This window comes from Mesoplodon mirus (assembly GCF_964341445.2).
Source record: "Mesoplodon mirus genome assembly, chromosome: 10".
NCBI classification, from domain to species: Eukaryota; Metazoa; Chordata; class Mammalia; order Artiodactyla; family Ziphiidae; genus Mesoplodon; species Mesoplodon mirus.
Window position 1 is genome coordinate 8771498 of NC_138986.1, and position 17318 is coordinate 8788815.

The window sequence follows — 17318 nt, forward strand, 5'->3', positions numbered from 1 at the left end:
TAAAATTGGAATGAGTAAACTTTAAGAGAAACCTAGAAAGTTTCTAAATAGATGGACTCTTTTTTCTAATATTCCCCCCCGCTTCATCTGGCTTTCAGTGGTGTTTTGGACAGTTGGAATCTAGGTAAGTAAACCGTTTCCATGGTTAGCAATCCGGGAGACAGCGGTGTGGTATGTTGGAAAGAAAACTAATGAGTGACCTGGCTTTGGTACTAACGAGCAGTGTTCATTCCTTCATTTATTTATTCAGCAAATACTTACGGAACAATTATTAGGTGCTTGTTTTAGCTGCTGAGGGCATAGCAGCGAACAGGAGAGCCAGGAGCTTCCATTCTTGTGCCAGAGACAGGAAAAAAGACACAAACGAGCCAGTCTATAGCAGAGAGTGCGAAGTGCTCTCAACACAGTAGGTCAGGTGAAGTGGCAGGGAATGATCCCGAAGGCAGCACTTCACGTGCGGAGCTGGAAGTACTCTCAGAGGAAGTGGTATTTGGGCAAAAAACTGGAACACTGGAAAAGGCCAGGCTGACAGAGATCGGGGAAGAGCATTCCAGGCAGAGGGAACCTCAAGTATGAGACCCCTGAGGCGGGCACCTAGAACAGCTGGAACACGGGGAGGATGGGACACAGAACTGGGGAAGCAGGAGGGGGCCAGGCCACACGGGGTGGTGGGTGTGGAACAAGGAAGGGGTTTGCGTTTTATTCCAAAACCCCCCGGCAGGGGAGAGACTCCATCTGATGTACCCTTAAACAGGGCTGTTAGGTCTGCTGGATTGGATGCACAACGGGGGGAGGTTGGAGTGCGGTCAAGGCAAAGAGAGGAATTCAGGTTGACCTCTAGGGTTAGGGCCAAGGGGAAGGTTGGAAGGGGGGCAGCTTTCAGAAAATCCAGAGTACTGGAGATACCAAGTACACAGTTGTTGCTCTAGGGAAAGGTCGGGGCTGGAGATGTTATCTAAGCCTTGGAGCGGATGAGATGACCTAGGAAGGGAGTGTGCATAGATGAGGGCCCAGGAATGAGCCGGGAGCCAAGTCCACAGGGAGGCGCGCGGAGGAGGAACTGGAGAGGAGAGCCGGCTTCAGAGGGGGAACCAGGAGAAGCGGGGGAGGAGAGAACAGAAACGCTAAGAACAGAATGTTCCCAGGGAGTCCTACATGTGTCCAAGGCTGCTTAGGAGAAGGGTAAGGTGAGGCGGAGGAGTCCGGCCCCTTGATTTAGCAAGATGTAGGTCACTGGCTATCTTGACAAGAGAAGTTTGGGTGCAGGACTACAGACAATTTAATCATCTCTGTGGGGCTCTTTGCTCTGTTAACTGTGGGTATCTGAATAGAGGATGTTCAAGGTCCTGTCCACTATGTCATCATACAACATGGCTGTAAACTGGAAACTTTTGTTTTTTGAATCTCATAAGCTGATCGGAGATAAGGGAAATAATAATAGACGCTACAATAGTTGGGAGTTTATGAGTCAGACAAGTGTTCTCATTAGTACTCTTTTACATAAGAACTATTAAGGTTATTCATGCCAAATTTTAAAAAAGCCAAAGAAACAATGAAAATAGAACACCTAGTGGCCAGAATTATTCTTAGTGGACTCAAACTATATAAGCCATACCATCAATATAGTGCCAAGAGCCTCCCAGATTACTGTCCTGTAAAGCCCTTAAAAATGATCTCCATTGGGGCTTCCCTGGTGGCGCAGTGGTTGAGAGTCCGCCTGCCGATGCAGGGGACACGGGTTCGTGCCCCGGTCCGGGAAGATCCCACATGCCGCGGAGCGGCTGGGCCCGTGAGCCATGGCCGCTGAGCCTGCGCGTCCGGAGCCTGTGCTCCGCAACGGGAGAGGCCACAACAGGGAGAGGCCCGCATACCGCAAAACAAAACAAAACAAAACAAAAAAATGATCTCCAGGGCTTCCCTGGTGGCACAGTGGTTGGGAGTCCACCTGCCGATGCAGGGGACGCGGGTTCGTGCCCTGGTCCGGGAAGATCCCACATGCCGCGGAGCGGCTGGGCCCGTGAGCCATGGCCGCTGAGCCTGCGCGTCCGGAGCCTGTGCTCCGCAAAGGGGGAGGCCACAGCAGTGAGAGGCCCGCGTACCGCAAAAAAAAAAAAAGATCTCTAGGCACGATGCAGAGTGGCCCCCTCTCAGGCTGTCTGAGTCCTTGTTCATTCTCGTGCTCTTGCACCCACTGTCCTGAATTTTCACCCAAGGTTACTGAGTCCTGCAAGATAACACAAATCATTGTTTTGCCAAGGGTACTCTATTTCCCTGTTGCCTATTGACTGTTCTTTACAAGTGATGGAGGCTAGAGACTGTCGTGCTATTTGTGAGTTTTTTCTTGAGATTAGGCTGGCACCAGCATGGAGATAAGTTCCGAAGTGACCTGACAGGCAACCTGCAATCAGGGGGCGTGGATGCTCTGTGCAGACAGTTCTCGTCCTTGTCTGCGTCTAAAGCTTCTGAGAGGGCTGCCTTAACTCAATTTCGTGTAACCTTGCCTGAAGAACTCCAAGCAATATACCAACAAACAGCCTTTCACCTGGGCTCGTGGGTAGACGTTTGATTTCCCTCCTCTGGCTGAAAAACCAAAACCCTGAAATGAGGCACAAGTGGTTCAAGGTCAACAGCTAGTGGAAACCAGAGGAGGGAATGGTATCTAAGACTCCCGGCTCCAGGTTTCTTCACTTTCTGCCAGGGCGCTGATGATCATACGTGAGCAAAACCATGACTTACAAAATGGGAGAATAACTTCACCAAAGTAGGGTGAAGGGTGAGGCAAGCTAAGTAACATTTGTCAACATCCTGCCACACCTACGTCAGTGGTTCTCCAATCTTTGGGTACATCAGGCTCACCTGGAGACTCGTTAAAAACAAGATCCCAGGGTTTCCTAGAGGGGGAATCCATGAGTGATTCTAATGCACACCTGATTCGGTATCACCGCCCTAAGCAACTTGCATAGATTCCTTGGAGTTCAGTCTTGTGTGTGTGGTGAGCGGAACGGGGTGGGGGGCAGCGGTTGGGAAGGGGCTTAGGTTCTACCGTCAGGTGAAAATAAATTACCCCTGAAAAATCCTTCTAAAACAGTCATAAGTTTGACAGTATAAATTTTTTGGTTTTTTGGGGAGATAAAAACCTGTACAGTAGCATGTAGTATAAGATTTAAGCTTTCAGTAATGTAAGACATGAGGAATGCATATGCAAAATATGGCTGTACTATTTTATTTTTATTAGTTAATTAAGTTTATTAATATAATTTTCCGATTTCTGTAGTGACCATTCTCTTTTGTAATCATTCCTTACCTCTCTGTATATTCTTTTTTTTAATTGAAGTATAGTTGATTTACAGTATCGTGTTAGTTTCAGGTGGACAGCACAGTGATTCAGTTACATATATACATATATATATATATACCTCCTCATTTATCCCTCCCCCCACCTCCCTTTCCCCTTTGGTAACCATAAGTTTGTTTTCTATGTCTGTGAGTCTCTTTGTTTTAGAAATAAGTTCATTTGAATCTTTTTTTTTTAAGATTCCACATATAAGCGATATCATATGATATTTGTCTAGCTTACTTCACTTAGTATGATCATCTCTAGGTCCATCCATGTTGCTGCAAATGGCATTATTTCATTCTTTTCTTTATGGCTTAGTAATATGCCATTATATATATATATTCCATGTATATGGAATATATAGTAATATGTAGTAATATTATATATATATATGTGTCACATTTTCTTTATCCATTCATCTGTCGATGGACATTTAGTCTGCTTCCATGTCTTGGCTATTGTAAATAGTGCTACAATGAACACGGGGGTGCATGTATCTTTTAGAATTACAGTTTTCTCTGGATATATGCCCAGGAGTGGGATTGCTGGGTCATAGGGTAGTTCTATTTTTAGTTTTTTAAGGAACCTCCATACTGTTCTCCATAGTGGCTGTACCAATTTACATTCCCACCAACAGTGTAGGAGGGTTCCTTTTTCTCCACACCCTCTCCAGCATTTATTATTTGTAGACTTTTAAAAAATTGAAATATAGTTGATTTACAATGTACTATTTTAACTTATGCAAGAAAGTTATACCTAGAAGTTGCATTTGAGTTAGTTGAATGCTCACATTATACGATTCAGTGACAGAAGAACACCATGAAATATACATTATTATCTCCAGTCTATAGATGGAGAGGTGGGAGTTCAGTCAGGTTAAGAGACTTGCCCAAAGTGACCAGCTGTAAGTGCTGGAACCAGGATGAAGACTTAGGTCTGTGTGCTTCTGAAACCTGTGATCTTCTCATTTTTATGACACCGCCACAGGCCAGTTCATCTTTTAGCATTCCCCTGAAGGGTAAAGTGCAGAAATGCTGCAGAAGGTCTTGGGCTACTGTTATTTCAAACATCCAGTTAAAACAATATACTATAAACTGGGTGAGATAAAAAATTAGATTACAGTCATATCCTATCAGTAGAGTTGGGGACCAAAATTAGCTAACAAGGCTCCAGGCAATGATAAGAGGTGGAGGGAGATAGAGTGTGCTAGGAATGACATATCCAACCTGAACCTTTATCACTGTAGTTTAAATATCTTTCATAGTTTCCTTCCTCATGAAGTTCCCTTTACATTTTCACTTTACAATAGAAAGTCAGTTTTCCAGAGGGAACAGACTTGCCCAAATAGAGAACCAAATCTCAAAAAAGCCCTCCCTACTCACCTGGACTTCTGAAATACTCCCTACTCACCTGCAGCTAGGAGGGGGTCACAGGAGACAAGGAGTACCCCAGAAGCAGTCCGTCCCAATGACGGTTTGGGCATTACTGGGAGGCCAGGATGGTGCGAAACACTTTGCATACATGGTCTTATTTAATCCCTTCAAGCCCACGTCGTGGGTGCTACTAGTATCCGTATTCTACAGAGAGGGAAACTGAGCCTTAGAGTTTGGTGCTTTGCCCAAAGTCACTAGCTGCTCTCAGTAACAGGATAGAGTTGAGTGCTTACTATGTGCCAGGCGCTGTTCTAGGCATCTTAAATGTAGCGACTCCTTAAATCCTCATAACAACCCTAGGAAACAGGTGCCATAATTATGCCACTTTACAGATGTGAAAGTGTTAAATAGCTCTTAACTCACCAAGGAGTTAAATAACTCACTCAACTCAGACAGGGAGTTAGTGGTGAGTCCAGGAAGGGAATTCAGGAAAATCTCTGGTCTCAACCCTTAGCCTTTCACCTTTCCGACTGTGGGCCCCAGCCCTAGAGTTTCTGATTCCGTAGGTTTCGGGGCAGTACCTGTGAGTTTCCATTTCTGCAAGTTACCAGGTGATGTTGTTACTGCTAGTCTGGGAAGCATGCTTTGAGAACCACTGCTCTAGAGCTAGCTCTCTTAATCACTGCGCAACAAATCCCACTGGGCACCGAAGTCCGTGTGTGTGTGTGTGTGTGTGTGTGTGTGTGTGTGTGTGTAATTCCTCTTGAGAAGCATTTGCAAAAATATATATATATATATTTAAAATAATTCCTAGAATTTCTCCCTATGGAGATTTCTTTTCCAATACGCTTTGTGCTAGTAAAATCTAAAGAGCTTTAACCAAGAGCGTTCGGCGATGGAGCGCCTTCTAATGCTTGTGTCCTTCTCCGCCGAATCCGAGCCCGGAGGCGGCCACGTGCGCGGAGACACAGCGGCCAGGTCCCAGGTTCTCAGAAGCCCGTCTCGGTCCCGGGGCAAGGACAACAAAATGTCCCGACCACGGGACAGGCCGACCCCAAACGGCCCAGCACCTCCTCGGTGGCCGCCGGCCGGCTCCTCTAGGCTTATTTACATTTTCTTGCTCTTCCTCTGTCCACTACGGAACAATCTCACACTTTCCATCTACCCTCGGGAGCTGAGTCGAACTCGGCGAAGTTCTTCTCCAAGGGCAAGGGGAAGGGCAGCGAAGCGGGAGAGGTCTCTACGAGCGTGGGGTGAGGGGGGGAAGGAGCGGGGGGGAGGCGGAGGGCGCCCCCTCCCCGGGTCTCCGCGGCCCTCGGGGGCGCCGGGCGGGCGGGGCCGTGGGAGGAAGGGAGCGCCCCCATGCGCGGGGGCCGGCCGCAGCCATCTTGCCCGCGAGCCGCACCTCGCAGGTCAGGCGGGCTGGCAAGCGAGCGAGCGGGCGGGGCGGTTAGGGGCGCCGCCCCGGGGCCCCGCCCCGCCGGCGACTCTCGGGAGCGCGGGCCGCAGGCGCACTCCACCGACGCACAGACAGCGGGGAGTGCAGCCGTCCTGTGCGGGAGCCGCGGGTGAGCCAGCCGCGCTGTCCGGGGTCGACGGGCTGAGGGGCCGGGCCGGGGGGTTCGCGCCGCGCGCTCCGCGGAGGGGACAGTGGCCGGAACTCGACGACAGGTGCGGCTGGGCGGCCGGTGCGCGAGCCCGCCGGCGCGCGAGCCCAGGACTGGTGGTCCCGACGGGAGCCGGGCTCGCTCCGCCGCCGGCTCCCGGGGTCTCGGGCCGGTGGGGGTCCCGACCACGCGGTTCTCCCTGCGGCCCAAACACACGGCAGGTGAAGCTGAACCTGCCCGCGTGGCCGCCCCGGTTGCCCCGCCACCTTCCTCTTTCTGCTCTGTCCCCTCGGGTCCCTCTCCCAAATGCCAGCGAAGCCCGGGCTGCGTGGGTGCGCCCCCTCCCTCCTCGCCCGGCCGGGCGGCCCTCGCCGCTCCCGGGCGGGGACAGTTTTAAAAAAGTGTTTCTCAAAGGTTTGACGGTTGCGGTTTCAGCCCTGGGGCAAACGGTTGCTTCACAAAGTGAAACTTGCAGCCTTATGGGCTCCAGGCTGGTTTCCCGAAAGCCCCGAGGAATACCTCGGGGGCCCCCCGTCCCGGTCTCCTCCCGGCAGCCCAGGCCCAGCGGCCCCGTGCCCCTTTGCCGCCGGCTTCCCCGCCAGTCCCCGCCTGCCTGCCCGCCCTGCGCCGAGGTCCCCTCCCCCGCCGCCAAGGCTCCGGGCTCCCCGCCCCTCCCACCCGGCCCCCTCCCCGCCGGCTGCCCGCCCCTCGCCCCGTGGTCTCCCGCAGCCCCTCCGCGCAGGTCCCGCCCGCCCGGCCCGCCGTAATTGCAGGTTGGGCGGTGACTCATCCCGGCGCCCGCCCGGTCAGTTCTTAAGCAGCAGCGCGGGGTGAGCGCCGAGTCTCGGGGCGGCGGCGGCGGCGGCGGCGGGAGTCGGAGGAGGGCTGCTAGGCGCTCTAAAGGGGTTTCCTCTGCCTCTAGGTCGGAAAAACCATTTCAGCTGCTGCTGGAGGGTGTGTTTCCAGGAGACTGAGAAAGACCCATCAGGAACCGAAAATGCCGAAACCAGTAAGTAACTCAGTTTCTGGGCGGGGTCGGATGCTTCGGGCATTATTTTCAAGTGGAGTTACCTGGGCGAGGTGTTGGGGCAGTTTTTTTTTTTTGTAGAATAGAGCTCTTTTCTAAACGGACGAGAGGACAGGAGCAGGGAATTGTCTCCTGTCTTTGTTGTTAGTTGGTCCTTTGTGGAACTGCTGGAGAAAACAAGATTATGATGCTTTTCTCTCTACAGTCTTGTTTACGAGCCCCCCGCCCCGCCCCCAGTGGTTTGGGTCTTTTATAAAAATTAGAATTCCCTTTTACGCGGTTTCGGTCTGTTTAAAACCTGTATCCTAACGCAACTGGGAAGTTTCTTAAAAAGAAAAGTCGTCTAAATCGCAGGGAGAGTGAGGTGGCTTCCGACGGAGGACGCCGACTCCCTTCGAGGGTCTGGAGCCAGCTGCACCCCAGCTCTTGCTTTGGCGCTTTACAGGCATCCGGCTTCGCTCCAGTCCATTTTACGACAGGCCCGTGAAGCTGTGCTCTGTTAACCCGGGAGTGTGCTGGTGGCAGCAGGATTCCTATGTGAAAGAGGTTTAGTAATGAATTTGAGTTGCAGATGAAGGAAGGTAGCCCTGGAGTTTGATTAGGAGGCCCCTGGGCCCTCTAGCCCTGCCCTGCCCGGGCACATCGTAAACGTCAGCTGACTGGAGCGCTGCTGTGCCCTCATCTCTGCCCCTGCATCTGACTATGTTGCCATCTCGGGGAGACTGTGGCCAGGCTGGGCTTTTATATAAGGCTTTCGTTTACGTTGCGGGAACGAGGCAGGTTCTTTGTGACCAGCGTTTCTTAGGAAGTTGTACCTGTTCTACCAGCTTTAACACAGGTGAACTGGTGGCTAGATATGGGGGAGAAGATTTTGGAGTTTTGTTTTTTTTTTTTTTTTTTTGCGGTACGCGGGTCTCTCACTCTTGTGGCCTCTCCCACTGCGGAGCGCAGGCTCAGCGGCCATGGCTCACGGGCCCAGCCGCTCCGCGGCACGTGGGATCTTCCCGGACCGGGGCACGGACCCGTGTCCCCTGCATCGGCAGGCGGACTCCCAACCACTGCGCCACCAGGGAAGCCCGATTTTGGAGTTTTGAATCACGGTGGAGAGAATATCTGGATTCATGAAAAATTGCAATAAAAGATACATGTGGGATTTATTTCTTGTTTTTCAAACGAGTTGGTTCTGTAGTCAGTCAAAAAAACAGTTATGTGTTTTTTCTACTGTTAAATTTTAGATTCTCTAAAAGGAGTTCTTTATTAATAAAGTTTTACTTTACTGTTAGGTTAAATAAATTACTATGTTAATATGCTAAAAGATTCAGAAGCCAATAGAGCTTTTGCCTAGGTTACATCATCGAGATGATTCATTTGTGATGCAGAAAATTTTTTTCCTACACAGAATTCTTCTTTTCATTTACAATTTGCAATTGGCATGTGACGTTCAGGGTTTACAACTCCTGTGATATAAAACAGACCCAAGCACAACATCTTACTCAGGGACAGTCCTGTGCTGTGTTACACAGAGCAGTGATCAGGAGATTACCCTTCCTGGTGTAGTTTTCTTTACTTCATTAAAAGAAAAGATTCAGAGTTCAGCTTTTAAAATATCACTCAGAAAAAAAGTCAGTAAACCTGTTTCCTGTCACTATTTGACTTTCTCATAAGGATCTGTAATTTCTTTTATTCTCTGTCTTTTTTTTTTGGTAGTAAAATTTACATTAACATACAGTTTACCATCTTAATTATTTTTAAGTTACGGTTCAGTGGCATTAAGTACATTCACATTTTGTGCACCCATCACCACCATCCATCTCCAGAACCTTTTCATCTTTCCAAACAGAAACTCTGTACACATTAAACACTAACTTCCCATTTCCCCCTCCCTCCAGCCCCTGGCAGCCGCCCCTCTACTTTGTCTCTGTGAGTTTGACTCCTCTAGCTGCCTCATATAAGTGAGACTGCACAGTATTTGTCCTCCTGTGGCTGGCTCATTTCACTTAGCGTGACATCCTCAAGATTCATCCATGTTGTGCTGTGTGTCAGAATGCTCTTCCTTTTTAAGGCTCTCTTTTTCTTTCTTAGGGCAGGTGTGTTTTCATTTCATTTGGCTTTGAAGTTCCTTTATGATGGATCAGAAACTTGGAAAATGTTCTTCCGACAAAGTGCAGATAGTTGTTGACCTGTTAAGGAGGGATGGTAGCCATCCTTAACTTGTAACATCTTTGTATGTTAGGGTCCCAATAACCGGAGTCAGATTTTGAAAGACTATATTTTGTATAATATTTTCAGTTATTTCCAGGTGGTATTGTGAGGTCCCCTTTTATGTGAGCCACAGCTGTTTTTCATAGGAAATTTCTACCTGCCTCCTTTTTGGTGGGGGAGGGTCTTGGAGATTTTGCCTCGTAAAATGATTACACTTAAGTCTTTCTCCATGTGAATCCTATGAGGGCCACTCCATGTGAATCCTATGAGGACCACTCCAGAGATAACTAAGAGCGAGCTTACTGGCTGATAGGCACTCCTAAGGCTGTTATAGAGTATCTAGTTTTTGTTACTGTTGTTTTTTGCTCCCTCATAGATGTTAAAGCTGAAGCATCCAATAACAAGCTCTACAGATGTGTCCTTTGAACAAATGGTTATTGATTCCTATTATTCAAGCCCAGATTAAGGTTTTTGTTACGTGGCTTCCCATGATGATTTTTAACAACAGGATCGAAGGCAAACCATAAAGATGGCTACGTCTGCATAGTCATGGTTTGAGTCTCCTCCAGACCTCTTGAATTCGTCAGGCAAAGTATTGTTGATTGGTATGTCTGAGCAGAGTCAGTGGATGACTCTATTTGTAAAACAATTTATATAAATGAAATAATATTTACTTGCTGCGTTTTCTCTTAATACTGCTTCTGCGATCACCACTTGTTAAAGACATTGCACGTCCACACGTTCAGTGAGCATCTGTCGCCCCGGCACCAGGCACAGGGTATCGCACAGACGGTTGCAACAGATCTTGTCTTTGGGGAGCTTGCAGTCTGGGACCCAAGCCCAGACACAGGCAAACACTGGAATGGGAGCCGGAAAACCCGCTGGGAGCCATCCAGGAAGGAAAGAGGCTTAGGTAAAGTGTGACACAGCTGAGAGGAAAGCCACTGGTGCAGGGATGGGCAGGCAGACTGGGAAGTTTTGCTCGATCCCCCGGGGCGGGCGCCCGCCCCCCCCCCCCCCACCTCCTGGCACTCCAGGGCTGTGATCCATTGCTTTTCCCAGCTGCTCTGGGCTCTACTCTTGTGTGATGGGTAGACTTTCAAGGAGGATGGTTTGAGGTCCAGAAGGCACCACACCCTCTGCCCAGCTGGCCGGTTTGGCCTGGTGTGTCCCTGTCATCTGGGGAGGGGCACGGGCTTTGTGCCCAGGGCTCTGGCTCAGGAAGCGGCCCTCCTGCCCACGGTTCGGCTGAGGGTGACCAGCGGGCTCCTTTCCCCTTCCTTCTTCCTTTCCCCCATACTCGCTTTCTTCATTGTGACAGAGAGGAGACGTGGGGCGTCAGGAAGGAAAACCACTGCAGTCAAGCTTGGGGATGAAAAGGGTGTTGTGCTCAAGGACACGCTCTCTTAGAGCTGTTTTCTGAGAAGTTTAGCCTGAACTGCCTTTAAGTGGCACCCGTGGATGCCTTAGCTATTCATTCCTAAAGTGTCGATATGGAAATTTCTAATGTAAAAGTTAAGTTTTCTCCCTTCAGTAGGAAAACTCTGAAAGTGTGTTCAAAATTCTGCCCTATGCCAAAATCTTAAGATAATTTCTGAGATGACCTTGTCTCTGGAGAATACGTAGCCTCTTCCACTAAATATTTTAACACGGTCAGAATTCACTGAATATCCTAATACATCCCCCCGCCCCATTGAGCACACACGGGATCCGTTTTCCCCGTGCCCCTCCTTCACCGCACGCAGATGGTGAGTTAGGCAGCTAAGGTTTTCCCATGTGGCGGTAAGGAGCGCTGGCTGGGCTTAGTCATTTGTCGTCACACTGGAAGGCACAGCGAGTGTGTCTGTACGTTCACGCATTACGGTGCTGGATGTTGAGGCTGCCGAGGTGAGCAGACACAGAAACAGTCCCTGTCGTCATGGATTTACAGTCTGGTGAGAGGAACAGACTGTAGTCGTAGAATAACTTGAATGCGTGCGATGGCGTGTGCGTGGGGGGGGTGCTCGTCGGGGGTCAGGGACGCACCCGCACGCACGTCCTGACTGTGCTGAGCTACGTGAAGAGTGAAGGGGCGGGTGTCCTCCAGGTGAAGGAGGGAGACGGGACATACCCTGCGGCGAGACGGGAAACAGCTACATGGGGGCTTAACTCGGGGAAGCGCTGAAGGGTTTTGACTGGAAGGAGGTGACCTGATCAGATCAGCCTTTTGGAAGGTCACTGCAGCTGCCGTACCCGAATCCCGAATCAGCAGGAGGTGCTGGGCTGTGGGAGGTGGTGGCAGCCTGGACCGGGGCGGGGCTGCGGGTGGAGAGAAGCACATGTGTCTGGGAGGTGAACTTGGTAGGACTCGGTGATAGATCGGACGTGCAGGGCAGAGCGCGTTGTGGAGACTGCCTTCTGGTGTCTGGCTTGCATAAGTGTTTGGATGGTGGTGCCATTCACTGAGATAAGGAACCTGGAAAAGGAGCGGGTGTGGGAGGGGAGGTTGAGGGTTTGGTTTGTACATGTTGTTAGTCAATTTGTGACTGTGATTGATGAAAGAAGTCCTCACCTGCTTTCATTATTGTAACCGCTGCCCCCTGCCAGAATATATACGAATACCAGACTTATTAAACGATAGTATTTTTAAATCCACATAGACTAAAAGTGATCCAGCAGCTTTCTTATGTTCCTCCTGAGTGTATGTACACACTATAGACACACGTAGTTCAGAGTTAGCATTAATTTAGTACAGGGTTCCCACATGCGGGTTACGCGATTATCTGGAGACGTGAAGCTTCCTGGTCCCTCACAGGACCGCTGAATCCCCATCTCTAGGGCTGGGAGGACTGGATGTCTGTGCTTTAGGTCCCCAGACGGTTCTGATGCACCCCAGAGTTCGGGCACTGATGATTTCATAGGAAAAGGACAGTTTTTATACATTCCTCTCTCTCGGTGGGGTTGGTGCTGGTGGTCGTGCGTGGGCAGCGAAGCCCAGCCCGGTTCCGGAGCCTCCGTTCAGGCAACGGCACTCGCGATGTCCCGCTCTCCAGAAGGCGGGTGCGCGGTCCCAGCTCCTAGCGCCACGGGTGCCCTCATTGGTATTTGGAACGCGGCCGAGGTGGGAAAAAAGAGATGGGGCTCAGGCTCCAGAAAGACAGGACCAGTTACGATGCACGAGAGGATCTCTCTGATTTGAACTTCTGTCTGCAGGGTGTCCAGTTGCAGAGCTTAATTTGGCAGTGACCAGCGAGCTTTCAATTTTTGGCTCTCTTTGTTTTTAAAGGGGAAAAAGAGGCCAACATTTCCTATTAAATGGCAGGGAACAAAGAGACCCCATTCCTTTGTTGTCTTTTCTTTCTTCTCTTATCCTTCCACGCCGGCCTCTCCTTTTAGTTACCATCCTAAATAATACTGTGATTTCTAACGACATTTTGAGTAATTTTATTCGTACTTGAAGTTTGGGAAAGGAAAGCAACATCACTATTCTTAGTGAATTATCGTTATTCTTTAATTTTTTTTAAACTTAAACTTTTGTGAATCTGACAATTTGGAGATTCTTTGGATGATTCAGTATGCCTCCTTCTTACAGTATTTAGACATCTCAACTCTAATCTGAAGCAGTAGAATTCAGTCTTTTTTCAAAATCAGTGAATGCATTTTGAATTATCCTCTAATTTATTTAATTTCAGTAGTAACTACACTTGGGATTCTTCCACTACTCCAATCAGTTTTTAATTTAAACACTACACAACACTGTAAAGCAATTATACTCCAATAAATATGTTAAAATATATATATTTATATAATTTAAACACTAACTGTGTGTCTGCCACTATTAATTAAATATGGAATACTTACTGAAGAGACCAGAAGGTTGCATTATTTTCCTTCTAACATGCTTAGTATCTGTGGCTTTTGATGTAAAGAATAAAGATCTTATTCCAGACTTCTGTAAATAGTGTTTTTTAAGAAAGAAAGAAAAATAAACATTGTGCTGTGATGTGAGTTAGAGACTTCTGACTATAAAGTGAAATACTTAATATATAATTAATATACATAATTTTTCCAGGTAAAAATGTAAAGAGCTGTAAAAAGAAGAGTTTCATAATTAATTTATTATTTACCTGTACTTCGGCAAGCCATTTAGTTTCTGTGAACCTCAATTTCGTCATTGGTAAAATGGAAGTAAAAACAAAAGTTTTTAAGTGAAAAGAGTGTGAGATAAACTGAGATGGAGCTTATACCTATGAAATCCAAACAATTTATCTTCAGAGGCTGTAAGCTTCACTTCCTGTTTGCTCTTTTCCCCTGAAACATTTACAAACGTTTCAGTGCAACCTGTAGCTAAAGCTAAGGGCTTTAGTTCCCGAGTTGCTATAAACCAGGTAAAGTTTGTCAATAGATCTTCCAAGGGAAACAGCAACGTGAAACATTTGAGTTATTTAGTAAAAAGGAACACTTATCTCCTTCTCATCCTCTATGTCTTCTGTGTCTTCTAGCTGTCAGTATTCCCTTGTAGGTCACGTGGGTTCCTTCCTCATTTATTGAAGCCCTATTATATGTGCTAGGTGCCAGGTCTATAAAAATAAATAGGTTTTTGCCTTGAAGGGATTCTCAGTCTAATAGGGGAGTCAGATATGTAAACAAAGAATTGCAGTGCAGTATAGTAAGTGTGGTAATAGAGATACAGAATATTGTGTACCCTAGAGACCCAGGGAATGCCTCCCAGCTGGGTGAGATTCTTCAGGTGGGTGTTGAGGAGTGCATAGGAGTTACCCTTCTGCCTTTGGGCACTGGTGAGTTCAGGCAGCAGCAGTGGTCAGTTCTGTTTTCCTTGGATTATGATTCACATTGCATTCTCCAAGCCCTTTTAAACACCTATAGATAAACAGTAATGCTGTTTCAAAGGAAATGGAAAAGTGCATTAACATAATAATTATCTTTTTAACCTAATATACCCGAGAAAACAAACCTTAAAAGCAAAATGAAAATTTTCTGACCTTGATCTGACTTTTATTGATAAAAGAAAGGATGAAACTGTAATAAACAGTGTGAGACTTTGCTTTCCGTTCTGTTAAATTTGAAGTCACTTTCCACAACCTAATTTTCTTTTCTGTTTTTGCCTGAGAGATGATCAGTTTGAAACTGTCAATACCAAAAAGATTGTCATATCAGATATTGTAAATAATTGTTTTTACTTCAGGATGGGGTAGGTAAAGGCCACATCTGGCTGTGGACTGTTTCTGCGTGGGCTGCCTAGCTAGGGTTGGTTTTTTACAATTTAAAGGGATTTTTCAAAGCAACAAGAACACGAACAAGAACATGCAGCAGGTGCCAGATACGGCCCCCAGACCCTAAAATACTTACTGTCTGGGTCATTACCGGAAAGATTTGCCAACCCCTGCTTTAGGATAAAAATAATTGTTGTTAAGCCTCTGTTACAACCTTGTATATATTTAATGACTAAGCTAATAATATTTGGAAGCGGATCCGCCCCATTGGTTCCACTTTTAAAGTATTTTTTGCCGAAGTACAAAGAACCTGTTTTGTTGGTCAGTGTGCAGTGCGTCACAGGCCTGAGCCTGGACGTGTGCTGTGACTGCTGTCAACAAGGAGTAGGCACGGCTGGGGCTGAGGTCATGTTTTAAACGAGGCTGCTGTTCCGCGGGCCTTGTTTCTGTAGAGAAGGCGGTAGTGTCTTGTGTCACATTTGCTAAGCCATTGTACAATGACAGATTTCTGGCGTATGCTAAAAGAAAGCAATTTGTACCTGATATTTGAGTTGGAAAGAGAATGTTAGATGAATGAGTTGCGTTTTTAATCACTGATCGTTTAAAATTAACTATTGTCTGTGTCTGAATGTTTGAGTGTAGATAGTTTTATAATTTGATCCCCGATTGAGACCATTTTATCTAAAGTAGAGCCCCTCACTGTGCACCCCTTGCTGCTTTATTTACTTCAACTTATTTCTACCCATAACGGTGATAGATACTTGTTTCTTTGCTTTCTATCTTTCCTGGCCACAAAGTGAGACGCCAAGTGGTTTGGGGGAAGAAGAAGCATCATTATCTGCTTCTAGAACAAACTTTAAATGTTTGCTGTATTGGCAGATAAATAGAGGGAAGGAGGATGAGCGAGCAGGTGAACAGGCCTGCCTCTGAGTGGGTGGCCTCGGGCGGGCATCCCAGCCTCCTTGAGCCCTGCTTCCTCATCTGGGAAGCAGGATCCGAGGGCCTGCCTGGCCCAGAGGACAGAGTAGAGGTGGCCACTCCACTCGTAACTACTGAATTCTCATCCGATTAAAAGCTCTCATACCTCATGATGGGCATTTTTTTTTCTGACTTAGACTAATAATGCAATAGATTGGGCCTCCCCCTTCTCCTGCTCCCACAGTGAAGACCACCACATCCCTCCATAAAATTCATTTGTTCATTCAACAAGTAGAGTACCTACTGTGTGCCAGGTTTTTTAGGTCCTGGGGATACATTGGTGCACGAAAGGGGAGCAATACCTGCTTTCAAGACGCCCACACTGCAGTGGAGAAGACAAATACCTGCTGTCAGGGAGTGGTGGGCGCTGAGGTCAGTCCTCATCCCGGCTTTGCCAAGAGGTACAGGTAGTTTTGTTCTTTTCACTGACTCTTGTTGCGTGAAGAGTTAAAACCATGGGGCAGAGTGACTTAGGAATGGGCCGAGGGTGACGTATTTTTGCTTGTTTTTTGGTGAATCACTCGACATGGCACTACGCGCCAAGGTGATATTTTTCCAAGGACCTGTTTTCACCTGGGTTTGGTGATAAGTATGTCGTCGTTTGCCATACCTGCTTGGATTCTTCCATCATTTCTCAAGCATGTGGTTTGGTGAAATTTATACTTTTTGAATAATATTTTGCCTATTGTACCATTATTGCATCTATAGGTTTTTTTAAATAAAATATGTCTTAGAAGGATATCCAGTCTTATTCCTTACCTTTTTTTTTTTTTGGCGGTACGCGGGTCTCTCACTGTTGTGGCCTCTCCCGTTGCGGAGCACAGGCTCCGGACGCGCAGGCTCAGAGGCCATGGCTCACGGGCCCAGCCGCTCCGCGGCATGTGGGATCTTCCCGGACCGGGGCACGAACCCGTGTCCCCTGCATCGGCAGGTGGACTCTCAACCACTGCGCCACCAGGGAAGCCCTATTCCTTACATTTTTAAAGAGAAAATTGAATCACAGATCACTTGGTAAAAGCTTAGGATACATTTTAAATTGGAACCACCTTTTTATTTATGAAAATGTAATATGTATGTTAGCCTAGTATCCTTGTTGAGATGTTTCATTGCCTTGGTTACGTAATTATGGATGTTGTTTCTTGGGCGTTCAAGTATCTGCTTACATAATACATTGCTATTTGGGTGAGACACTTAAGTGGGACTTAGATGGGGAGATAAGGTGGGGAAAACTTGATGTTTATTAAGAAACTGGCCAAACAGGGCAGTTTGGAAATATAATGGGATGACAAAGCTCCAAAGGGCATTATATGATTTGAACAAATCAACTGTAAAAAGAGAGTTTTGAGGCAATGGGGAACAGTTGAATATTGACTAAACTTTAAATATTAAGGAATAGTTTTTAATTATGTTGGCTATGATAGTGGCGTGGTGGTTTTATATATGTGTATGCTTATATATATGTGTGTGTAAGCTTAAAATATATTCATATTTAAAGTCCATTAGGGCTACATACCAAAGTGTTTACAAGTGAAATGATACACAGTGGTCTTAAAATGTGCCAGCAAAAAAAAAAAATGTGTT

General features: G+C 47.3%; 1 protein-coding gene across 2 annotated transcripts in view; it reads left to right on the top strand.

Moving 5' to 3' along the window:
• The first annotated feature begins 6123 nt into the window (after positions 1–6123).
• EZR (ezrin) overlaps positions 6124–17318 on the top strand; it is a 49367-nt gene continuing 38172 nt past the window's right edge. The window contains exons 1-2 of one of the 2 annotated variants that reach the window (XM_082634199.1): positions 6124–6278; positions 7240–7326. In XM_082634199.1, coding sequence (XP_082490325.1) covers positions 7315–7326 — 12 coding nt within the window. In that variant the 5' untranslated portion in view covers positions 6124–6278; positions 7240–7314. The other variant, XM_082634200.1, reaches the window with a different exon arrangement.